The following is a 25,952-nucleotide window of genomic DNA, read 5'->3' as shown; positions in this document are numbered from 1 at the left end:
ATTATCACATACTTGTGTTTTTTATCTATTTTTTTCTTTTCTTAAATAATGCAACTCATATTACAAAGACTGGTCTATTCTAACAACCCCCTGAAAAAAGAAGATTAGATAGCAGACTCAGGGGCATTGAGTATGAAAAATGTAAAATCTTAACCCCACTCTGGCATTCTTTACTGATGTTGTTAGCAGAAAGAGCATCAGAAATGTAAAGGGAGGAGGATGGGGAGGGGAGGGCTGAGAGAGGGCGCGAGGCAGAGAGGGAGAGGCGCTCACTCAGTGGTAGCAGGTTTGTGAGACCAGCAGCCAGAAGAGCAGGAAGAAAGAAGGAGGAGGGAGAGGATTCAGAGCGAGACAAACAGTGTGGCTGCAGTCAGGAGACACAAACGGAGAGAGAGGAGGAGATACGGAGAGAAGCGAAGGTAAGAAGGCAGCTTCTGTCCACATTGATCTGTTTAACACCTTTCTGTTTTTCAGAGTGAACGTAGGGTATCAGCTGGAAGAAAGGATGCTCTGCTACCCTGTGCGAGCTCTCCTTTTCTTCCTCTGTCTGCCAGCTGACGGCACGCTGTATGTCGGGAGAGCAGAGCGCTGTAGCACTGCAGGGTGATGCAGAGAGATGGAGGAGAGAGGAAGAGGAGGGGTGTGGGGGAGGGAGGGATGGGCAGCATTATGCTCTACAGACATGAGGAAGTAAGAATAGAGAGATCAGGTGGAAGAGAAGTGGAAACAGGAAGAGATAGCAGACATCTGCCTCCGTTTTGCTGTGTAGAATTCAGGAAGTGGGTGTAGGGGGATTTAGGAGGGGGGAGCCTTTTGTGTGACAGTGTGCAGGAGCAGGAGTGTGTCAGCTGTCAACATCAGTAGTTTCCCTCCATGTTGGAGATGATATAAGTTTCTGTCTGGCCACACCCTCTGCTTGCTCCTGTGAGATGAGATTAGATGATGGGAGGTTTTTGTGGTTGCGCAGAAGTGATGGTGTGAGCCTGGGAAGTGTGTGTGTGTGTGTGTGTACGTTGTGTGTGTGTGTGTGAAAAACATTTTGGATGTTGGCCAAAGATGCTTAGTATTGCCTCCCATTACTGTCAGTTCAGTGGATTAGCCGTATGTGAGCGGTGTTCATTCTCGAGGCAGCGACAAGTCGAGCCAAGCCGCTCAATCATGTGCTCACCGAGATGTTGCTCTCAGCTCTATGTGTGTGTGGAGACCAGCACGGATTCTCCAGTGTGTGTGTCTGTGTGTGACTGCCTATGTCTTTATGTGTGGAATACTGTAGTGGAGCACACACAGCTGCAGCTGTATACAGATCGAGCCTTTAACCCCCGGCATGATTCCTCTTTACAAGTTCCTCACATCCATTTTTTAGTGACACGATACAGAAATAATATACTGTAAAAGCACACTGGACAGACAGAGACCGGATGCTCCTGAAGCAGGGCTGACCCTTGCCATCTGGCAAACTGAAACAGTCTCTGAAAGGCAGCACACTTAGAACAGCTCGACCAAGCATTTGTTGCTTTAGTATCTATACCGAGGCATATTACAGCAAAGTAGACAATGCATTTTCATTAAGCACTGCTATGTTCAAGAGGGGGTTTCTAATGATTCCTACACACGGGCTTCACAGTAAGCACTGCAACTGGCCTATTTTGTGTTGTAACATCTTCAGATATACACAGAGAGCAAGGGCATAGTCTCTGTGCACAAAAACAATAACAAGCAGCACCACGATGACTGAATGGAAATATACTGTGACAGGAATCAACAGTCTGAATGATTCCAGATAATACTGTATGAAATATATAATATTTATGATGGCAAATCAGTTCTTTGTTATTGAAAATAATTACCAAAGAGAGTTTTAGCCCTGTTTGTTGGCCTTTAATGGAAATATAATTCTGTCAGTTGCATAATGAGCAGCTTATTTCATATGTGAACAGACTCTAGTGTGTACCTATAAAACACCTAGTTATGAATTACCTACAAAGAACCTGGAACCTTTGAGAACAAGCAGGATATAAATTTTACATCCATACCTTCCAACTTCTGCTGGAAATTGTTTATCACACATGTCATGAAAATGCACTTTTTTTTCCCTGAAAAAGCCATTATTTAAATGTCTAAAAGAAATCATGTTTTTGGAAACTGTAAATGTAGGAGGTAATAGCAATAAATTAAATAATAATTAAATAATTAAAAGAATTAAATTAATTGTTTGCGTCCTTGGAGCAGTGAGAAGTCGTCTTGTTTCCATGTAGAATTAGATTTATTATTTTAAATTGAATATATTTAAAGTAAGACTGATTTGAAACAATTTTCTTACATTTTATATTGAAAAATCTTACAAAACCCTGGATCCTTTAAAGGAAAGAGGAAAGCTCTCCCTCTGTTTGTTGCAGGAGAGCAGTGGCTGCTCTGTAGCTCTCTTAGGGCTAAGATTTTGCTGGATGAGGCGTCACAGAGACTCGAAGCGACCTGATAAAACTCTTGGCAGTGCGCTGAGTACTTTGAGGGCCAGTGACTCTCATGGTGAACCGCCTGATATCATGCCACCCCCGGGGCTCGTGACTGAATGCAGAGGAATAAAAGGCTTGTGGACCAGCTGTGTGGTTCTAACAAAGATAAAAGATGAATCAGGACAGAAGAGTGGAGGAAAAGTGAGAGCAGGATGTGGTGGGAGGAAGATAGAGGATGTCTGAGTATGTTGGTTGTGTGCTCACGCGGGGTGTAACCTGTTTGTTTTCTGTTAATGTGAGTATCACTTTGGATAGAAATCACTGACATTGCTGTTTAGAATATTTTTGATTTTTAAATGTTTTATTTAAGGCAGGATTATGTTATTAAAGCAGTAATAGGAATGTTTGCATTTTAGCAAAGTCCAGAAGAATACTATATGACGAAAGCTGTTATCTGGTCAGCTGACTTTTGAGCTGTGGCTTCACCACTCCATCGTGTTTATGTGATCTGCAGTTAAGCTCTTAACTAGATTTCAAGAGACATCAAACGTCATTTTTGCTGGAACAAAGTGCAAAAAAACGTAATGTCTGAGTCTATTTCTGGATCAGTGACGCTGGGCGATTTGGTGATTGTAGTCCTGCTGATGTTTTGAGCTACAACAACATGAACTCAACTGTGCGGGATTTCAGAATTCAGGGTGTGACAGAAGAGGCTGATATAAATATGCATGTTGACGGTGGATCTTCTGGCGCATTTCATACCAGGCCTCAAGATACCAAAATGAGAAGAAATTTCAGACTAAAATACATCATTTCAATGCACAAGACATCACTGCAGTCTGAGGTTTTGCCCTTAAATCCACATTAAATGTTCACAATGTTGTTTAAAATGTCCACCAAGTTTACACATGTAGCAGGTTTGTTCACTCAGCATCTTCCGGTCTCCTAGGAGTGCTCGCTTAATGGGCTGGGTTTGAGTTGTGTTGTGAATGATACAAACTTTGACCAGAATGCTGAATGTGCAGCATAAACAGCATCTTTGGATTTGCTTTGATTAAAAATGCTTTCTTTTTTAATCAAAGCACTTTTTTAAAATGCTTTTTAACCCCCGTGACCTTGAATTTGATAAGTGGAACTTTAAACTTTGTGAATTTGATGCACTGTTTGGCTGTAAACATCTTGACAACACTGACCTTTGAGGTAGCAAAGAGTTAAAAGCGAACAGGTGTTATAAACTAATGCGTAGCATAGTATATGTAGTACGTGTACTAGCTTTTAGCTTTCTGGATTAATCCTAAGCTACTAGTACTGTAAGACAGCAAATGATGATTAACTTTAACACACCGGTTCTTTAAAACCAGGTTCTAAAGGATGACACCCATGTGTCATCCTCTAGCTTTGAGTTTGGTATTTTGACTGTCAACATATTTTTGGCAAACAAAACCTAAAAAAAAACTAAACTGCTTTAAAGACAGCTCAATACAGAACATAAAGAAAGGATCTCCATCTGTGTCTGTGTGCCTTTTAGTGCATATCCTTAAACATTAATACAATGTAAATGGAGCGTTATTGATAATCAATCAGCAGACGGTCGCTATGATGGGGTAGATTAACTACTGAAACCAAACCTGTGTTTTTACTGGAGAGCAAACATGTTTAATTCTTTTCAGTTTTTAAAGTGGGATATTTTAAAAATGCAACCCCTGAAGGAACTGAACAGCTATTTGTGGTTTTGGCTTGTGTACACTATTTTTCATCTCTGGAGGTTGCCACTTCAGCAGAGCTAGTATTTTAAAAAAGAGACTTTGATTAGCATAATTTTAGCAACAATCCTTTTTCCAAACCAGTTAGGCAGCTGGGGGTTGTGTGGAGACTGGAGCCTATCCTAACTGCCACCAAGAGACTGGGTACCCCTGACCAGGTCACCAGTCTACCACACAGGTCTAATGAGGTGACACAGACAGCCACAAGTAATCATATCCACACCTACAGTAAATTTAAATTCAACAATTAGGTAATATGCATGCACAGGAAGGCCTGACTTAATGAAGAAGTTAATGAAGAAAACTAGGAACCTTCTATTTACCATATAATTGCTGACATTAGTGCACATGGTAATAATGTATATTTTGATATCTTAGTGTAAATGTTTTAGCAGGAATACATATGCAGTGATTGTAACAAGAGCAGCAAAGGGAGATGCAATAAAGCACGAGCTTTTGATTGTTTGAAAGCTGCAGTTTCAATCGTCAGTTTAATTATTCAGAAACATATCACTTGGATGCAGTTTCTAGCAAATTAATCTTAAATTCATGAACACATTTTCTTTCGTGCCAAGTCGCTTTTGTTTTTGGATTTTGACATTGTGCGTGTTGGGGATAACAAATGATCTGAACAGATCCTTCTAATTACCAATAAAAGGCAAACATTCATGTAACATGCTGTAAGCTGCTGAAACAGCAAGTTCTAAACTGAGTCAAATATTTGGAAACAAACGTCAAGCTCCAGGATCCTGCACACATAGCAAGTTCTACATACCCGGGATATCTTTCCATTATTTGGAATCACTTACCGCTACACGGTAGATCAAGATACGCAGTCACACTAAGCTGGTCATCAACTTACTTTGCCAACCCAGGGCTTTCTGATCTTAGGTATGAAAGTAACACAGCTGCTTCAGATAAATCTACACGTGAGCGCAAAAACACTATATAGTAGCTAATAGGGGTGCAACGATATTCGTATCGATATTGAACCGTTCGATACAGTGCTTTCGGTTCGGTACGCATATGTATCGAACAATACAATTAAAAAAAAAAAAAAAAAAATAATAATTTTTTTTTTTTTTTTTTTTATGTGTCCCGTTTGGATCTATAGCCATCAGAATTGTTGTCTTGAGGCCAAGAAAGATGCCAAGAGGATTTATTTTACCAAGTGGATCATCATATTGGTCCATTTGATTGACCTTTATTATAATTATGAATTTATTTTATTTTCAGTTGCAAACGGGACAGACATGACTGTGGGATAGGACAGGGGGAAAGAATGAAAGAAAGAGAGGGAGAGAAAGAAAGAAAACCAAAGGGGATAAAAAAAAAAAGAACAATACAAAATTTGTAATTTATTTTATCAACTTTCCTTCTGACGATGCTGTCTGTGTTGAGCGCTCAGTGAATCTGCATTTGACTACTCCGCCTAGGCTCGAGAGTGCAGCCTAGGCGGAGTAGTCGAACGCAGATTCACTGAGCACTCAACACAGACAGCATGGTCAGAAGGAAGAGCGCAGGGCAAGCTAGCGAGACAGAAGTGGACCTCCCCCACCCTCATTCAGATCTGGCGTTTGGAATTATTTTGGTTTTCATGTGACGTATGACCCTGAAGGTAAGCGAGTCATGGACTAAAGTAAAACAGTATGTTGGATGTGCCATGCAATGCTCAATTACATGGGTGGGAGCTAGTGTGTTAGCGCAGTTAGCTCGTTAACGTGTTGGCCGTCTAGCCCCATGCACGGGGCGATCGGTGGTAGCTCTTAACGGAGATTTGCCGTGTTGTGGCGTTAAGGTTATTTCAACGAGATTAACCTGAAAGCACTAGTGGGAACACAACGAATATGACTGCACATTTATGCCGACATCATCCTAGTGCAAAGACAAAAACAACAAGCACGCATGCTACAAACTTTAGCCGAGTCATTTAGACAGCTGTTAGCACATGATTCTCCTTATGGGGACCTGATATGTTTAATATGCTGCTGAGAATATAGCCCAGAAGAAGCGGATAGTATAGCTTTTATTTTGGAAAGAGACATTTCTCTGTAATAAACTCTCTTTTCCAAAGATGAGTGATTCCTCAATCAGATACAGGGCTCGCAATATCGCTAGCCCAACGTCCCGGGGCTATCTCTGCCCTGCCTGTCGGGCTATTGTAGGAAGGAAAAATATATGTCAATGCTTTTGCATTCTTTCAGAAATGTAGCTGGGTAATTATGTCATTGGGTGAGCCACTGTCAATATGTGACATATTGAAATCGTGTTTGAATTTGCGCTTGTTTTTTTGCTTTCACTTTGCAATCGCGCGAACTGTGTATAGAGAGCGACAGTACTGATCTGTGAGTGATGATAATTTGTGCACCAATTCCTCTGACATCGTCTTATTAATTGTTAGCTTACTATGCAAACATGACAAGTGAAATCTCCCGCAGCTTAAACATGTGAGAGGTTGATCGCGCAGAGAATCACTGAGCTTATGTGAGTGTGTGTGTAAAAGCAGCAGGATATATATTTTAGTTCTGCTGAGCCAAATAAGACAGGTCAGGGTGAAGAAGTGACAGCCAAAGAAAAGCTTACCACAAAACGGAGAAGTTATGACAAATCAGACTATAAGGCAAAAAGAAAGTGCAGCTTTATGGTTTCATGGACAAAAGAATTTCTGTGGCTGCAATATGACGAGCTAAATAACCAGGGCTGCACATAAGTGGTCCGCAGGTGCGCATTCGCTGTCAAAATAAAAAACACGCACAAGGGTTAGGGTTAAATTTAAAAACTGTACTTTTGAGTTAAAATATATATTTATAATTTTAATAAATGACAAATTAAAAATGCATGAACATTTTTTTGTATCGAAAAAATATCGAACCGTGACACCAAAGTATCGAACCGAACCGAACCGTGAATTTTGTGTATCGTTGCACCCCTAGTAGCTAAGTGTTAAAAGAACTGTATAAACGCATGGTTATGCTTTAAAAGTTTTGGTCAGTAAAACAGAAAAAGAACTATTATATTAACAAAAATTCGGCCTGTTTGATGGCAGGAAGAAAAGCTGGCAAAAATCCTAATTTTGTGAATAAACAAACTTATCAACATCCCAATTATTATGACAGGGAAAACTCAAGTACGCCATTAAATTCATTCTTAAATTTGCATAAGACAGTTTTGTTTTGTTTTCCTTCCAGCTGGAGCCCAGGTCGTGTTTAACTGAGAGCGAGTAAGAACTAACAATTAATAAATAACACAATTCAAATATAGGCTTAGTTAATGTTCAATTGATATAATAGCTAATAATTAATAATAATCCAGTAACTATCCATGCACAAAGGTCTGAAAGATCTGACACTATTTTCTGAAGTAAGGGGTGATGTCATACTTGGTGATAGCTAATCTCTAGCAATAATAATAGTAATTATAATATAAGTTATCATGGCAGTGTAACCTGGTAAGAGCCCTGAAATTTTCTGGATAAAACAAAATCCTGGTTTGTGGTACAGGCCTAAGATCAAGTATCAATCTTTGTATGCTAATGAACCCAACAATAGTCATCACATATCAGTTTAGTTACATGTTTTGTTTTACAGTGTTTTTAAGGTCACTGTGAAGTTGTTCACAACCTTTTCCAAGTCAATTTAAACAAAAAACAAGCCCCTCTAAAACCCACTGTGTTCCACCATCAGCACTAATAGATGAGCTTGCAGGTGAACGCTGAGTATTTAGCAGCTGCAGAATTAGATGTTTCCCAAAGCAGAAACCCCAAATCATCAAAAGAAAGAAAAAAAAATGCAGTCAGTTTAAAGGAGATTTGTGGATTTGTGGATCTGTATTTTTTTGTTTTTTTGATTTTTATTATCAGACACTGGAAGTAAAAGTGAAGGAAAATCTCCAGTATGTCTGCGCGTTTAGTTTTGCCTGAGTCAGGCTGCAGAGTAGGAGCTTAATTATTGATCCCACTTGCGGGAACTTTTCACTAAAGTAGCTTGGCTGCCTCCATGAGATGTTTGCTACATGGTGTCATGGCCATTATTGCTGTTCTGACTTCTGAAGTGGTCCAAATCACACACAAAAGAAACAAAAAAAATCAAAAGGAGACAGTGATAAAAGCTAAAACTGATAAAGACATCTAATCAAATGTGCAGGACTGACCCTGTAATTCTCTACAAGCATCAATACTTAAGCACAGTCTAACCATATATTTAATATAAATGAGCTGCTTGCTCATTACAAAGGAGGATATTAAATTTTCATCAAGTAGAGGATAGTTGTGAGGAGATGAGAGGAAACCTTTAAAGCATTCTTTGATGTAAAAATGTATCAGTGAAAGCAGTGACCACTAAAGCCAGTCTATCATTCCTAGAAACACAGAACTGGCATTTTGTTTTCTTCCTGTGAGTTAAGAAGTAAAATCTAGCTGACATAGTTAATAACAAAAGGTTGTCTCTTGTGTTGACAGTACAGAAAACAGTGCAGCCCCCTCCCTCTCTGCCTCCCCCACCTCCTGTAATATCATCTCTGTTCATTATTCATGAGCTCGCTGCTGTCTCTGCTGAAGTTAATCAAATTCTGATTGTGAACCATCAAAGGCCTTGAATAGATTTAAAAAATGCTTTAGGAGGAGTGAGACAGAAAGAAGAAGCAAAAGAGGCAAAGATGATCACACTTGCAGAGATTCAAGATCTCTCTGTACATAACAACATAATTTCCAATTTCTAGATGCATGGCCCAGGTGCACATGTCAAAATACAGATGGAAACAGAAGATTCGTGTTCAGGTGTGATTTATTTAACTGTAAGAACAGCGCAGATGAAGAGAAACTGAGCCAGCTGCAGTTTGTTGATGTTGCTCTGTCCTAATTCAAGAAGTCTTCACTTGCGCGCTGCATATCAGTGATGATATATTTAGGTTACAGACCCTAAGAATACACTGCTGCTCTGTTAGCACACAGGAATGAATGCTGTTCTATGTCACTGCAGACTCTTCTCACCTAATGACCACGGGTTGGCCACTGTAGTAATCCACCGCTTTGAATTGAATGTTCATCGCTACGTGCTAACATCCTCACTATGGTCACTGTTGGTGTGACTACCTGGTTTTATATTAGCATATACCCTATAGCATTAGCATTTACATTTTCTAATAGTGCTAAAGACGAATTTTAAGTCTTTTTGTTGCAGTTTTGCCACAGTTTGAAGGGTTTAATTGTATTGCTAAGATATTACACTGTAAAATCGAATTAGGTGTGAGTATTGCAATAAATGAATAAACATGCAAGCTTGTTGTATTAGAAAAACTAAAGTAGAGTTTACTTTAGATATTTAAGTTACGGTAGTACTTAGAATAACTTTATTATTTTGAGTGACGATACAAAATGAAGTAGTAAAGCTAACACAATAATTTTAAGTTCAGGGAACCTAAAGGAAAGCTTTGGAGTAACTCAGCTTTTGAGTACATGACACAAATTCAAGCCAGTTTAATCACTAGCCCTATATGACAAGCTTGTTAACTTTCCACTGAAAGAATTCGAGTACTCTTTCTATCAATATAAACATTAAATAAAAAATAATGTTAATCTAAAAATGCATTTAGAACACTCACCAGGCTCAGTCGATGGCACTAGAACTTTTATTGCCACAAGTACTTCAGCCAAGATTCAAAACTGGATCGATCTAGTGAAGAATAAATAATTATATTTCCATTATTACTGCAGCAAAAACAAAGATATATATATATATTTAACCAGGAAGACTAATCTGTCTCTGAACACTGAACAAGATCCAGCTCTCTAAAAAACGTTATATCTCACCTCTGCTCTAAGCTCCTTATCCCCTTGTATTTCTAATCCCAGACTTGCTATTCATCACCTGTCCTCTAGTGACTACTGCCGAGGCCCAGTCACTCCACCGCCCAGCCTCCACCTTATGTCAGTTGACCCAAACTGGACTGGATGGATCCTCAGCCTGGATTTTGAAAATCCACCTGCTAATTTTAGCTTACTGCTTTCACCCCACTGGCTACTGTTAAACCTGCCTCTGGAAATCCACTGCTTCACACCTGTTTCTTCAATGTGACTGAGATTATACAGTAAAAAAAACGGCTAGCATGCTGTGCTAACAGTACAGAAGCCAACGTTACTTCTTGGATTTATTTTCACTGACTGGATTTGTGGGTTGGGTATGTTTAGAAAAACACTTTGCTTAGGTGTTACTACTTTTAAAGTATGATCATCTTTGATAGGTAGACAGACAGATTGATATATGGATTGATATTAGGGCCTCATACTGTGAGATATACTGTGTAAAGTGTTATTTATGCAAACAGTGAGAAAAAAAACAAAGGAAATATGAAAATTAAACTCTATCTTCTAATTTGCCATTTCCTGACATGACTAAAAGAAGTCCCAGAGTTCATAAATGTCCAACATAACTATGAGAAACAACTGAAAATACTAATACTCTTTGTTAATGTTTTAGCCACAGACTGCGGTTTTGGCTTTGCTGCAGTTTTCTGTTGTTCTGTCATCAGATTACAGTGTGACATGAGTGACTCTGTGGGGTTTTTTTGTTTTGTTTTGTTTTTTTCATATTGATCCAGGTTTCCAAGTGAGGAAATATGGAGAATATTGAATCAAGTGACAAAGTTATTGATTGGCTGGGACTGCAATAATGCAGCAGTCTGTGCTGGGCTTACACTAAATAGATCTTTGAGTCACTCACAGGTCTGAATACTGAAGAGTGCTGCCTTCGTTTGTTACTTTAACTTTTCATTTAGCCCTCAGAATCCCAACTAAAGTTGTTGCGCTCATCTGTCTCATTTATGATGGTAAATTCCTCAAGACAAACTGGGATAAGCACTGCTTGTTTTGTTTTTAATTAAAATAAGCCTCAGTTGTTCTGAATTATATTAAAAGACTTGTGACAATAGATGGCTTTTGGTTTGTATATCACTGAAATTATTCCTTCAAGCAAGGAAGGGTGGCTCTTTTTTATGCAGCAAGGAGGACAGATTTACAACAGCATAGTGTACTGTAAATATGTGATAGGCATCCCTTCGAGTCCTCGTATCAGCAGCTTCTTCCACTGCTTGTTTCACACAGGTTTGTGCCAGAGTATCCCACTCTGCTCGTTTCACACATACCAACACAAGCTCAGACAGCCTAACGAGAGTCGGTGTGATTAATAGTACCAGCAGTGACTGTTTATCTTAGTAGTACTGCCCTATAATGCGAGCAGACGTGCAGATCCACACCTACACATTCACAGATGAGGTAACTACACTGCAAAATGGAAATTGCAACCCCAATTTATTGCTTGAAGTAGAAAAGAGGATGAAGTACAGCTATAATTACCAAACATGGGTTTCTAGGTACGTCAATCCTACATGCTCACACACAAACACACCCTTGCATTTATTTTTTTAGGAAGAAAGAAATTCTTTTTTTTTAATCACTCAATTAAACTTCTCGGAAAGCAACCGCCAGAGTCCAAGTGGAAGTGTGAGGAAATACTACTTATATTTTCTCCCCTCCCAGGTTTCCCCTCCTCACCTCACTGACCCATGAAAGAAGCCATGCCGGTTCTCACAGCAGGAGCGGGTAAGACAAGCGAGCGCAGATGCTCAACACATACTGTCCATACTGCTCAAGGCTAGCTGTGCCCCATCTGTTCATGCTAATATACATGATGGATTTTCTAATTCATGTCCTGTGCAGGGCTACATGAAACGCTGGCCCTGCTGACCTCTCAGCTGAGGCCAGATGCCAACCACAAAGAGGACATGGTGTTCCTCAAAGATGTCTTCAGTGAGAGGAGTTTGGGATACCTGATGAAGGTGAGGAATTATGATTCTTGTGAGGATGGTTCAAGCTTTACAAATGATAATTTGTAATATAATTATTTGGATAACTAATTTCTAAATTGAAACATCTATTATTTGTTTATGCAGTAAAGGTTTATTTTCTTTTTTTTGGATGACTACCTGATTTCATGGAACAGGAAACTGGTATCTAGTAGTTTCTTTGTGAAACGGTGCAACTACAGTAGCATCATGCCAAAATGCTCCCAATGTCTTTATAGTCTGTCTATAGGTCTACAGATGGCATAATTTTATAAAAACAAAACAAAACTCAAAACAAATCCTAAAATTTGATCATTTTGATGTGCACGATAATAAAAGTGCAGAATTTGGAAATAAAACCAGATCACACAGCTTTCATCGGAGGTCTGCTCTTCATGGAAGTATGCTCCTGACATAAAATAAGCATCTGAAGACATTTAGTCTCAATTATATGAGCATTCAGTCTGAATCAAAAGCATATACCAGTTATTTTTTATTTGGCTTACTTTCGATGTGGTTGGTCATTCTACTTGTAAAATATTACAGCTGATGGGTGGAATAGTCAGGATTATGTACTCTGACCATAGACTGTAGATAAAAGATGGACATAGTTTCCCATAATGCAGTGCCTCAAACTGGCTTTTAGACATACAGAGGGTGACTGTTTTGGTTGTATAAAAGTACTTGGTAAAAGGATCCAACTCACTTGATCTATGACCTCCATAAAGGAGGTCATAGATCATCCCTGCAAGGAGGTCATAGATCTCCTTTATGCCCATAGATCTTTAGGGCAGGGATGGGGGAACTCCAGGCCTCAAGGGCCAGTGTCCTGCAGGTTTGAGATCTAACCCTGGGTCATCACACCTGAATAAAATGACTAATTCATTACCAGGCCTCTGGAGAACTTCAAGACATGTTGAAGGTGTAATTTAGCTATTTAAATCAGCTGTTGGATCAAGGACATGTCTAAAACCTGTAGGACTTTGGCCCTTGAGGCCTGGAGTTCCCCCACCCCTGCTTTAGGGCATGGATACCTTGGACAAGTTGGTTCAGAACTTGAACCAATCATGGTGGCTGTGTTCATTTGTTGTTGTTTTTTTTATATCTAGTTGATTTGAGGCCAGCGGATTTATGCTTATGTTTTGTGGCTGTTGGAAAAGAATGGCATGAAGCTGGTACACATGTTATGGAATATCATATTACTGTACTTCACTTTTTGGCCTAACTATGCAGCACTTTATTAAAATTCTTCCTTCTATACACTGATTGTGTTTTTTCCTAGATTCACGAGAAGCTGAGACAGTATGAGAGACAGAGCCCAACACCTGTCCTCCACAGTGCTTCCTCTCTGGCAGAGGATGTAAGTTCCTCACGCACGCACGCACGCACGCACGCACACACACTGTAAATTACTTTTCCACTTGGGCACAGCATTCAGTCACCATGAGTTAGCTCCGACAGAGAAGCAATGTGGGTATGAAAAGTGAATTTTAATGTTCTCAAAGTGCTGAATCATCCCAGTGCTCCTCTAATGAAACTCCATATCCTGCTGCCCTGTTGCTCTCACCAGTTATCAGAAGAGCAAACTGCTGACCCTAGGTGCTTTCCACTTATCTTTCCCACTCTGCATCTCTGAATCTGCCTTCTGTTGTTCTACAATAAACTGTGTGTGTTACTAGTATACACATCCAGAGTTCATGTGTATTGGGATTGGCAGGTGGCAGAGGAGCTACAGAGTGGTTCGATGAGCACAGAGGAGAAGGAGCTGCTGAATTTGCTACTTTCCCCTCATCTTAAGGTAAACACATTTTCAATTAGTGGAGATTTTGTGGCAGTGACACACAAACTCTTATTTCATTCACCTCCTGTTGTGCTGGGTTGTTTCACTTGCACTCATATCAAACTGAAAATTCATTTCTGATGCAGTTCACAAGCTCGGGCAGATGTCAGACTGCTTTGTGTGCTTCCCGACAGCTGAACGTCAGCACTGTAATCTCAGCATGTATGTTTTCTGTCCCATCAGGCTGTTCTGTCAGTGCATGACACTGTAGCTCAGAAGAACTTTGACCCTGTTCTGCCACCGCTGCCGGACGACTTTGAGGACGATCTGGAAGAGGAATCTGTAAAGATTGTCAGGCTGGTAAAGAACAAAGAACCTCTGGTGAGTTGTGACGTAAAGTCGAGAGTGGGAATGAAACTAGAGAGCCTTCAAGAGAAGCAGATGAAACAGGAAGGGATTATGGGACGGAGACGTTTGGCCTCTTCTGCTAATGGAGTTGTTACTTCTTTGTACTCTAGGGAGCCACCATCAGGCGTGACGAAGCCACTGGAGCAGTGATAGTGGCTCGGATAATGAGGGGAGGTGCAGCTGATCGAAGTGGTAAAATGCTATTCATTTTCTAAAAGCTTGTATATCTTATAACTACTATAACAATATCTGTGGTACCAGCCTATGAGCAAGAGGATGTTATATGATTATCAGGGGAGAAACTAAGAGCATTTTTTAAAGGTTCTCTATTTTTATTTTCAAATAAAGATCTATCACGTTATAAATTTAATCAACAATCAATTCACAAGAAGAAGAATTACTTTTATAAATGATGTCAGTATCTGTCTTTATAAAACCAACAATTGGGTAAAAGTGTACTCTTTGCTGCGTTTCTGTTGTTTTTAATAGTCAGAAAAGGGGAAACTGTCATGAAGAAAAACAGGCCCAGCATGAAACCAAACTGCTGTTGCAGTAATGTAGCGTAGACTTGAGCCAGCATGATGCCTCAAGAGCCTCCTGATTTTTACAGTGGTGTGGCTTCATTTTTCTTCTTGCAACCAGCGAGAAGGAGATAAATAATTTCATTAAAATAAGCCAAGAAAACTTGATGTTCTAATGAACCCTCTGGTAGAAAGATTGCATCAGGACAAAACATTCAGCACAGTTGTTGGAAAAGCAAAAACCTCTTCATTAGTAAGTCATCGTGTACAACGTGCAGTGGTTACACCAGGAAAATATAAACTACCGAATGAAAGTAAGCAGTGAGTAATCTTTTTTTCTTGCTGTCAAGTGATGAAAAAATGCTCATCAGTATAATATCGTGTGCTCTGTGCTTCTATCCTGAGGGAGAAATATATCGACCTCCCTTCTCTCGTGCTCTTTGGTCGCATTGTTGTGGCTGCAGATAAACAGATCGCAGCCGAGGACAGAAGCTGCTCGTATCTGAGGATCTAACAACAGCACTGATCTTAAGATACAAATGCTAAACCCCAAAGACCCGGGAAGCACACTGAAGTCTCTTTGAACATCATTGATGTTTCTGCCAGCTCATCCAGCGTGTACGCTCTTCACAGGTTTGGTGCATGTAGGAGACGAGCTGAGGGAGGTGAACGGGGTCTCTGTGATCCACAAGAGGCCTGATGAGATCAGTCAGTTGTTGGTAAGATGGACAGAAGGACGTGTGAATGTTGGAATAACTCCACTAAAAAAACAAATGTCTTTTATCCATTAAAAATAAAGTTCACTGCAAGTTGACAGTTAAGCGTATTATATTTCAGTGTTTGTCTTTAATGTAAGGATGCAGTCATAATCTTCCCGTGCTCTTGTTTATTTGTGATCCAGTCCCAGTCCCAGGGCTCCATCACTCTAAAGATAATCCCCGCTATTAAAGAGGAGGACCGGCTGAAGGAGAGCAAGGTGAGATAAAGTATGATGGATGGATGGGTTTCCTCTGAGCTGCACTCAGTATTCAGAGTGTGCAAGGGAGAGAAAAAACAAAAAACGAAACACCTTTTATTGCGCTACGATTTACATAATATTCAGTCTTTGTGTGAATTGCTGAAAGTCCAAATCCAAGGAGATTTCAAATGTGGTTTTTGGCATTTAAGCAACGACAGTGACTGTTTACACTGAATAAAACATGAAAGATGGTAACCCTGTGGTAACCCCATTTAATTTCAGCAAATAATATTTATATTATTTTTAAATTTTTAAATATAATTGTGGCACATTGTGTTTTACAATCACCTTCTCACTTTGCCCTGTGTTTTACATCCAGCACACTCTGCTCAGATAACTCTAAACTCTAAAATATGGTGTTTCCACCACCTTGTGCATTTGACTCCAGGTGTACATGAGAGCCTTGTTTGACTACATCCCCTTGGAAGACAAGGCCACACCCTGCCAGGAGGCGGGACTTCCCTTTAAACGAGGAGACATCATTCAGGTTGTGACGCAGGATGACCCCACTTGGTGGCAGGCCAAGCGCGTGGGAGACAGCAACCTGCGTGCTGGACTCATCCCATCCAAACAGTTTCAGGAGAGGTGAGAACGCTTAGAAGAAGGTCTTGTCTTCACAATTAAAATGAGCCTGATGTCACAGAAGCTGAACGGTTCACCCATACACCACGGATATTTATTTTACCCAGACAATAATCTTTTAAATCCACATTCATGTGTTCCACTTTAAAGGGTCAACTGTGATTAGATGGAGCATCAGATCATTGTGGAATAAATTTAGTTGAAACTCTGACTTGAATAGGCATGCGCTGAAACTCTAAGTGTCAAAATTGCTGTTAAAATGATCTCAGCTGATCTCCAGCCAAACACCGCAGCATCTGGTGGATTAATAACCATAGCTTAAACACTGAAAGAGATATGGTTCAGAACTACCTAAAATTGTTTGGTTTTTTTCAAGTTTGGGACAAACAGATTAGGGTAAAACTGGATTACATTGATTGTCACTGAACAAAAGTGGCATGAGCTCAGGTCTGCTCATCAGGGATGGATTACTGAATAGGCCCAGATGTCTTTTTGTAGTGATTGTTGCCATTTCTTGCTGGAAAGTCCAATCTCTTCAGCAACACAAAGTAAGCACAAAAAAATGTGCAAACTGCTGTCTTATTTGTCTCTGCCCTCATAATAAAGCCATCCATCCATGTGCTTGTATATTCCTCTGCCTTTTCAGATTCACATCTTTTAGTCCTGACAGTCCCCCCTTACTTTTTGCTTACTCTCTTTCTGCCTTTATCGTCTCTGGTTCTTTGTTCCGCTGCAAACTTCCCCAGGCGACTGGCCTACAGGATGAAAATGGGCACACTTCCGAATCCAAAATCCCCTAAAAAGTCTCTCTGTAAGTTTCTGCTTCCTAGGATTTCAGTGCATCTTTTTATAATTACAATTTATGACTGACACTATCTCTCACTATCAGCTCTCCATTCTCTACTGTGATTATATTTTTTTCACTGGCTTTCATTTTTCTAACCTTTTTTTGGTTATTAATTAGAACTCTCACAGCCATTAGTATCAACTGTACATTCCCTAAATGCTGCAGTGTAGACAGGTTTTGAAAAAAAGATTAGAGTTGGAGGGGAAGAAAGACACTGGGAGGGATCACACATATGAATTAATCTCTTTCATGTTTAGTCCATCTGGCCAGTAAGCAGGCTGCAAATTCAGCTTAACTCAGACTCTGTAACAACAGTCGTCAGGTGGGAAACAAAGCCCTGTTAATATGCTGCGCTTCTCACTTTTCCAGTTGATACTATAGTGGGTTCATGTAAACAGCCAGGTGAGTGGATGATGTGAGCGGTGGCTCTTCGTGGCACATAAGCTGCAGGCGATCCGATTAGGCGGGAGCTGCGTGGAGACAACAAGAGCTTAGCAATATGGCAACTAGCCCTGCTATGCTGCACAGCAGCAAACCTGCGAGGTCTCTTCTGTCCCAGCCTCCATCCACACTCCCCCAGCTCTCTTTATTAATTCCACCCAATCCCAGCAGGGGCTTTAACATGCGGGTCCCCCTCCTCGTCTCAGAGTGACGTCAGTTTAAGGCCAATCTCCTAAATTTAGACTAGCTTTCCTCTGTAACAAATTTCCAACGTTCCTAGAGATTATCAGCACAAAATAATTTTTACTTTAACCGTGCTTAACATGTTACTCTGCCCTTCACTGCTGCATCAGATGATCCAGGATGTGATAAAGGTTGGTATATGTGCAGCCACAAACACAGCAAAACAACCAAACACAAACTACAGAGTAATATTGCCGTTTGTGTGCATATTCGTGTGTGTGTGTATGTGTGTGTGTAAAGCTTGCATGTGTGCTACTGGGGTGTGCATTTGGGATTTCTACAGCTTCCAGCTTAATTCCTTCCCTCCTACCATTAGTTACCCAACCAGAATAGAGATTCTTTGTGTGGCTAGTTTGAGTGTGTACGTGAGTGTGTGTGTGTTTCTTTTGTATCAGGTAAGGTGCAGGCAGAACAGCGTCCCTGGAGACTTTCGTCTAGCAGAGATTGTTGAATAGAACAATACCTCCACCCCTCTCTTGCATCAACCTCACCTCTTCTTATTATCTGTCTTTTGTTTTTCCATATTTGTCTTTACATGAACGCTTCCTGTTCCCCTTTAGTCTATTAAAGAAGCGTAGAAAGCACACATTTTGCTTAGGAATTACAGATGGGTTTGTATAGGCAGTTTGTACACAAGCTGCACATCTTTGGGGACACAGAGCTTGTTTGCGTGTGTGTACACAGAGATCTGTCTCATAGCTGACTCACATACAGATGTAGAGCCATCTCTCTTCTCTCCCTTCTACTTAAATCTCTTTATCAAGCCTTTGTTTAGTGGCTGTTGCCTCTAACAGCACATCTTCATCATCTCTTGGCTGCCCTTCCACTCTCTCCTCCTGCTGTCTGCCTGCCTGCCTGTTGCCCGTTGGGCCCTGCTTCCCCTCTACAGCTACCATGGCCCGCCCACCCCTTTCTTAAACTCTTCCACATCCCTTATTCCTCAACTCTTCCAGGTCTCTTACCCTGTGCTTACCCCCCTCTTTTCCCTGCTTGCCTCCCTACAGAGGACTGTGACTGTGAGGGCTATTTCAATGGACAGTACATAGGTGAGAGTGTGCACATCTTTCTCCACCTCCTTCTCCCTATCTGCTCTGTGCCTGCTGCAGCCTGGCTGTGTGCTGGTTCCCTGGGTGCTTTGGGCTGGGGGCCAAAATAACTGCTTGGAAGGTTGTCTCTTCGGGGGCCAGGGTTGAGGGATAAGAGCAAGGGTGAAGGTTTTGAAGGTTCAAAAAAGATGGTTTTCACAGCAGTCCGAGAAATTAGACGAGGGTCAGGGATTCATTTCTGATAGCTGAAGAGACGGTAGATATGCATGTGAGTGAAACACTTAACTGCTACAGTGTAAAGTGAGGAAGGGCAAAGGAAAGTGTAGGAAGTACCGTCTCACACTCACAGCAGGTGTTAGTAACAGAGTTGCCTCTTTGAGGACTCCACTGAATAATTAGTTAGGAGAGAGTTTAGGGATGCATCACTGTGTCAGCTCCTGTGGTGCAGACTGTACAGTTCTACATTATGCAAAACAAGTTATTATTTTGTTAGAAATTTCCTGAAGGAAAAAAGAGAAAACAGCTCGCTACTTGCTGCTGTTTAAAGCACAACTTTCGATTTCAAGCTACTGTGCTTCCACAGCATCTCTTTCAATGTCATGGAAGGACAATTTGAAAAATCCACATTCAGGTGGGGGATTTTTTTGCACATTGTTAATTGGACGTTTATCCATACAATCACTGGTCACTTTGTTAGTGCTATTGCTGGGTTGGACCCCTTTGGCCTTAATTCTTCAGGGCAATAAAAATGAACAAGGAGCTGCAAACATACCAGCAATATTGGTTCATATTAACATGATGGCATCACATCATTGTTGTTCCAGATTTGTTGGCTGCATCTCCATGATGTGAGTCTCTCATTCCATCACATCTAAAAAAGTGCTCTAATGCCCTAACATTACCAACATCCTCCTTATTTAAGGCTGGATGGCTCCATGGTTTCATGTTTATGCCAAATTCTGACCTTAGCATCCTAATGTCAGATGCCAGTTTTACTAAGCCCATGTCACTTCCAGCTTCACCTTCCTGGTCTTAGCTAACAGAAGTGGCACCCAGTGTGGTCTTCTGCTGCTGTGGTTCCATCTACTTCAAGGCTCAAAGTGCTGTGCATTCAGATATGCTCTTCTGCATACCTTTGGTTATAACGAGTGGTTATTTGAGCTAATGTTGCTTTTCTATTAGCACAAACCAGTCTGACAATTCTTCTTTAACGTCTTGCATCAACAAGACATTTTGTCCCAGACAACTGCAGCTCACTGGATATTTTCTCTCTGTAAACTCAGGAGATGGTTGTGTGAGAAAATCCCAATAGATCAGCTCTTTCTGGTATACTCAGACCACCTTTAATCCCCGTTCTGGTGCTCGGTTTGAACTTCAGCAGGTCGTCTTGAGCACGTCAACATGCCAAAATGTATTGACCAATTAGATATTTGGTTTAACGACCAGTTGAAGTAGAGTACCTAACAAAGTGGCCGGTGAGTGTTTTTTGCAAATGTAACACTGACATAACATGAAAAAAAAAGTAGTGCAAAAAATAATTGTGTAACTTTTATTTTTTTACTATATCTTTACCTCAGTAGGACTTAAATTCAACAAATGTGCTGGTTTTGTTCTTGCCTTTATTATTACTTTTATCATTATTATTATTATTATTATTCACTAAATACTGAAACTTTTAGAGAAAGATTTTTTTACTTGATATAAGTATAAATGAACTCCTAGCATACTGAGCTGGCTAATGTGTAGCATATACATTACATAATAATACAAATCTATAAAATAATCTAATAGCTAACGACAAAGTAGTTTATAAAATGTTGCTTACTGTATTTAAATGGACAACTAGGCCAAAGGTATGTTGCAATAAGCAATCTTTACTAACGTTACGCTTTGGAAGAGGGCAAAAAATGAGTCCCCAATTTTCTTCCTGTGCTCTTTAGCCTTCCGCTGACCTTCACTCCCTCACCCTTCTTTAACCCAGCCTGACCCCTCATCTGCTCCCCCATCCTGTGAGCTGCTGTAATAAGTGTGACAACAAGGAGCGATCTAAACACAGCCCTTTCTCACTGTAACACAAAATACTTCAGTAAACAGTATTTGTGCTTCCCGTTAACCTGCTTGGAGCTGTTAAACCCTTCCCATTCTCATCCCTCCCCCCACCGCCTTCACCTTGCAGTGTTTGGATCCCCTTAAACCTGCCCCTCCCTCCTGCCCTGCATCTAACTAACTGTCCCTGCTGCTCTGGTTGGTGCACTGCTTACCCCTACCCTCAGAATCAACCCCTTCCCCCATCCTCTCCCCACCCACGAGGGCCCTGCTGCGTTGGACGCATTGCACACTCAACCAGGCACGTTTGTTGCTTGTTCACCCTGTGTGGAGGTGTGAGGCTGGGTTGTGTGATGCTCTAACGCCAGTTATAGTCTCTCCTAAGTGTAAAGCAGTGGCGCCCTCCTGTGGCCAGGTGTTTTCCTGGGAATTTTATTCAGGTACAGTGCCCGGCTCATTCCTGCAGGTACACATCACTGACAGGGGAGGATACAGACAGTCCTGATCATGGGAGATCCAGTCTTTTCCTTTTAACGTGGCGTCTCCCAGGGCCAGGTTGTCCTGTCTGTCCTGCCTCAGCACTGTAGCCTTGTTGAAAGCAGCATGCTTTTTCTTAATACATAAAAGCAAAATGGTATTTACATTGGGTCACTAAAATCAGTTTTTAAATGTGAAAATTATCAAAATATGTAATATAACAGACTTTCACCTAATATATTTACTGTCAGCTGCATGTGATCCAATTTTTAGTTTAAGCATGACATCCAATTGGCTTCTACTTACAGTATATCTCACACTATCAAATATTATAATTGATATATTAAATATATTTGATATATAATATATATATATATAATATTATATATCAAATATTTAACTATTTGCACTTTCAATAGGATAGATCTATATTCATCCATGTGCACTCTTTACAAAGGTTTTTTAATGCATGATCTGTGGGTTGGTCTTTAATTTATCCAAAAGGTGTTTGTCCACAACTTTATCAAACTGCTGTGCACTAGTAAATGTTGTCGTACATCTGACCAAAGACCTCTTGTTTTCTGTTTCTTCTTCCTTCCCATCTGTGACCTCACTGTAGCTGGTTTGCGGAGGAGTTTCCGCCTGAGTCGTAAAGACAGGCAGGGATCATCAGGAGAGGGTTCTGATCCTGGAGAACCAGAGTTCCTGACCTATGAGGAGGTGACCCGCTATCAGCAGAGGCCAAATGAAAGGCCCCGCTTGGTGGTTCTGATTGGTAAGACTGAAAAGCACAAAAGGACTCCTGTGATGATGGCGACATCTAGTGGATTACAACTTGTGTTACAACATGCTGTCCTTTTGTTCACATGTATATTCACCATTTGTTTCCGAAAGGTTCTCTTGGAGCAAGAATTAATGAACTCAAACAGAGGGTGATTGCTGAAAACCCACATCGTTATGCAGTAGCTGTACCGCGTGAGTCACTCCACATTTTACACTTGCCTAAATGAATCGCCAAAACTCTAGAAATATCACTAAAGTACTCCTGTGTTCCCACAGATACAACCAGACCCAAGAAGCCGCATGAGAAGGATGGTGTAGAGTACCACTTTGTCACCAAACAGCAGTTTGATGCAGATGTTTTGAACAACAAGTATGTTTCCGTTGAATCCATGTTGAGTCGTGCAAGTTTGGTTTATTGTGTCTTTAAGAAAAGGTTTAATTCTTGCTGCACAGGTTCATAGAGCACGGTGAATACAAGGAGAACCAATACGGCACCAGTATCGAGGCTATCCGCTCTGTGCAGGCCAAGAATAAGATGTGTATAGTAGATGTGCAGCCTGAGGTAAGGGTCACATTACAGAGAACATCCTGTTTAATGTTCATCCAAAGAATCCACTGTCATAACATGTCACAATGAGTTACTTAGTCTGCAGGCAGCAGCACTTTACTGAGTACCTGAGTGGGCAGGGGCAGGCAGTCATGTCAGGCCTGCTCACCAAGCTGTTGACTTTGCTTCTTCCCAGCTCCTTCCTGACCTCTGTTTTCTCTGTTTGATGTAAACCTTCCACTACTCCAGGCTCTAAAGAGGCTACGGACATCGGAGTTCAAGCCTTATGTGATATTCGTCAAGCCTCGTGTTCCTGAGAGCAGACGTCGTCGCAGTGCAGCCACCTCCCCAGGAGGGGGCGAGCATGGCCGCATTACAGTGAGCCATGTTTCTCTAAGCAGTAACAGACGTCCTGTTAAAAGTTTTTTTTTAAATGTAGTTGGGCCTGTCATGCATTCTTTTGCTTAATAGATCAAAAGTATTGCACAATTCTTATCAACTCACAAGCTTTGTAAATACGCAGCAATCTCATTATACAAATGTACTATAGAATATCACTCCTGGAGCATTAAGCCAGTGCAAAACTGATGTGACACAAAAGATAGAAAATGGTCACTAACATCAATATATATTAGCATATTTTTTTCAAAGGACACTATCAATCCACAACATCCACTGTAAAGAAAAGAAAATTCTTTAATTGCCTTTCTTCAACAGGATGAAGACCTCCAGGAGATGCGTCAGTCTGCCATTCAGATTGATCAGCAGTATGGACACCTAGTGGACCGTGTCCTGATCAAGGAGGACTCGGCCAGTGCTTGTGCAGAACTGCGAGGTATTTTGGAGAGGCTGGAGAGAGAGTCCTTCTGGGTGCCTCTCAGCTGGGTGCGGACCTAAGCTTACCAACGCACTCCATAAATCGTTCCAGAAGAACTTCACAGTCTGTTCACCAAACCCTGCACTGGTCCTCTCCCAGAGAGCTGATATTCTTCTCTTCTCTAAAGGCCTGCTGGCCAGCCTTGGAGTCTGCTGAACTTCCTCTACATAGTCCTCTGAATGCTACAGGGCTGGTCAGTCAGCCAAAAATCGAGGCACCAAAGGGAGAGAATGATGTCAGAGGAATACCTCAGTTTTAAAGCAGGTTGGTTAATTAGCCCAAAAGTCAGTCTTACTTCCTCAAACAATCACTACTTTGTCTTGTCATATTTATTCAGGTTTTGATTTCAATTTATTTAGTTCAAAGACAAGGATGGAAATTGTAGTTTTAAATGTTTGGTACTGCTCTCTTCTTTTTTTAAACAGTCCCATATTTTTTTCAACAGGTTCTCCAAAAGATCTCCACAGTTTAGACTGGCCAAAACAAACAAAAAAAAAAACCCAGCTTAATAATAGATAAAAAAAATGTATTTGTTAAGCTTGGAAAGAGTTTATAAAGTTAGGAAAAGCAAAGTTTTCATTCATGCAGAAATAAACCTTCAGGAAAATTGGATGTTAAGCAGAAAATATAGATTTACATAGTGGCAACCTTCCAAACAGTTATTTTGGCCCCCTCAGCCTAAAGGTTTACCCTCTTACATTGAGTTATTTTTATAGCCCCTTCTACATTCACTTTTCCTTCATCTTAAGTTGGATAAATGAAGTTTGCTGCCCACAAGGCTTCCACAGATAGAAAACAGACGAAGCCCCGGCAGATAATTAGGTGGATCACAGCTCTACTGTATATGACCTCTTAAGAGCTGGCTGTCTTAAAAAATAATAATGGTAAATGGCCTGTATTTGTATTGCGCCTTACTAGTCCCTAAGGACCCCAAAGCGCTTTACACATTCAGTCATCCACCCATTCACACACACATTCACACACACATTCACACACTGGTGATGGCAAGCTACATTGTAGCCACAGCCACCCTGGGGCGCACTGACGGAGGTGAGGCTGCCGAACACTGGTGCCACCGGGCCCTCTCACCACCACCAGTAATGATAATGATGATGATGATTTCTTAGAAAGACTGAAAACACGTTTGATTAGATGGGACGTGACTGTGCTGTGTGTCAAGAATGGTTTAAGTTGGTTTGAAATGATTACATTTTAGCAGTTATGTTTAAATGATAGAGTATCTTGTACTTTATTGTGAGGCTGAAATACAAAAAAATAATTCCCAGCACAGGTGACAATTACAAAGAGACATCCAAGTTAATAACAGGTGTCAGAAATGAATGAATGTTTATCTTTGACAAATGACTCTTTGATGCCTGGCACTTCATAATTAAACTGCAGTTTTAATAAAAGTGATGAATACTGATATCAGCTAGTAGACTTTTTCATCTTGAAGAAAATGTGGAGTTTCTCATTAACTGCAGCTGTTCTGGTAATTTATAGCAAACTAGTTACTTTGTTGAAAATATGGGACTCGTTAAAAAAAGCATAGCCCAAATGTTTTACTCCTCAAACTATTGCACTTCTAGCTGAGTGTGTCAGGTTTGGTCTCCCACTCAGAGGATTGCTCAGTCAGTCAGTTTATTGTGACTCCTGTTGGAGTACCTTTTGGTAGCATGTTTCTTAATTTCAAAGCTTTATTCAACTCAATGCCAATTGCAGAATGCTTCCTGTTTATTCCTACTGCTCATGCATCATGTAAAGTATAATCACACAGTGACCAGAACAAAATAAATACACGCAAAGTTAAGTGACTATCATTTGACACTAATGCATTCTTTTCACGCAAACAAAAACGAAACAAAATAATCAAACGGAATGTGAAAAAAGTATTTTCTACAAGAGTTTGTTTTTAAGAAATGCATGAAAAAAACTGATCATTTAACCGCAGTTGTAAATACTGTAAAAGTTACTCCTCTCGTGCCAACGAAAGATCTCGTAGCACTTCAATGCAACCTGTTTACCTTGGATCCCTGGGAACCCACATGAGTTTGTGTGTAAAATGATGTTGTGCACAAAGTCTGTGTGGATGGATGTCAGAGTGTGTTTACATGCACCAATCTGTGATGCTCCTTTACATGCAGAAATGGATTTTGTAGAGTTTTCTTGCAGATATCTGTATTTTTGACTGCAGAAGTGATGAGTACTCATTTGTTTTTTCATTACTGTTGTAATGTTGCGCTGAAAGACACTGTGTCCGGAAAATCTGAATTAGAAGAACTGA

At 40.6% G+C, this 25,952-nt stretch overlaps 1 protein-coding gene across 3 annotated transcripts; it reads left to right on the top strand.

Annotated features, from left to right (window-relative positions):
- The first annotated feature begins 253 nt into the window (after nucleotides 1-253).
- On the top strand, nucleotides 254-24,155 carry mpp3a (membrane palmitoylated protein 3a). 3 transcript variants are annotated; one of them, XM_040044531.1, is made up of 20 exons: nucleotides 254-419; nucleotides 11,748-11,810; nucleotides 11,928-12,046; nucleotides 13,335-13,412; nucleotides 13,770-13,850; nucleotides 14,076-14,213; nucleotides 14,351-14,432; nucleotides 15,395-15,480; nucleotides 15,663-15,737; nucleotides 16,168-16,364; nucleotides 17,108-17,172; nucleotides 18,003-18,023; nucleotides 18,897-18,938; nucleotides 21,359-21,424; nucleotides 22,081-22,236; nucleotides 22,356-22,436; nucleotides 22,521-22,614; nucleotides 22,698-22,806; nucleotides 23,041-23,169; nucleotides 23,509-24,155. In XM_040044531.1, exons 2-20 carry the CDS (start codon nucleotides 11,774-11,776, stop codon nucleotides 23,686-23,688), a joined length of 1,836 nt encoding a protein of 611 aa, XP_039900465.1. In that variant the 5' UTR covers nucleotides 254-419; nucleotides 11,748-11,773; the 3' UTR covers nucleotides 23,689-24,155. The 3 variants fall into 3 exon arrangements, with proteins under 3 accessions (XP_039900465.1, XP_039900473.1, XP_039900482.1); XM_040044539.1 differs by lacking the exon at nucleotides 21,359-21,424 and having other exon boundaries at nucleotides 255-419; XM_040044548.1 differs by lacking the exons at nucleotides 18,897-18,938; nucleotides 21,359-21,424 and having other exon boundaries at nucleotides 255-419.
- Nucleotides 24,156-25,952: the final 1,797 nt, after the last annotated feature.

This window comes from Simochromis diagramma, unplaced genomic scaffold (assembly GCF_900408965.1).
Source record: "Simochromis diagramma unplaced genomic scaffold, fSimDia1.1 OVJJ01000321.1, whole genome shotgun sequence".
Classification (NCBI taxonomy): domain Eukaryota; kingdom Metazoa; phylum Chordata; class Actinopteri; order Cichliformes; family Cichlidae; genus Simochromis; species Simochromis diagramma.
This window is presented reverse-complemented; position numbering and strand designations above follow the sequence as displayed.

What these genes read in the sequence shown, in the direction of transcription:
- mpp3a (XM_040044531.1), top strand. Translation starts at nt 11,774, where the DNA reads ATGAAAGAAGCCATGCCGGTTCTCACAGCAGGAGCGG. An exon ending in TACTTTCCCCTCATCTTAAG is followed by an intron (nt 13,851 to 14,075) that starts GTAAACACATTT and finishes CTGTCCCATCAG; the next exon opens with GCTGTTCTGTCAGTGCATGA. An exon ending in GCAGATGTTTTGAACAACAA is followed by an intron (nt 22,615 to 22,697) that starts GTATGTTTCCGT and finishes CTTGCTGCACAG; the next exon opens with GTTCATAGAGCACGGTGAAT.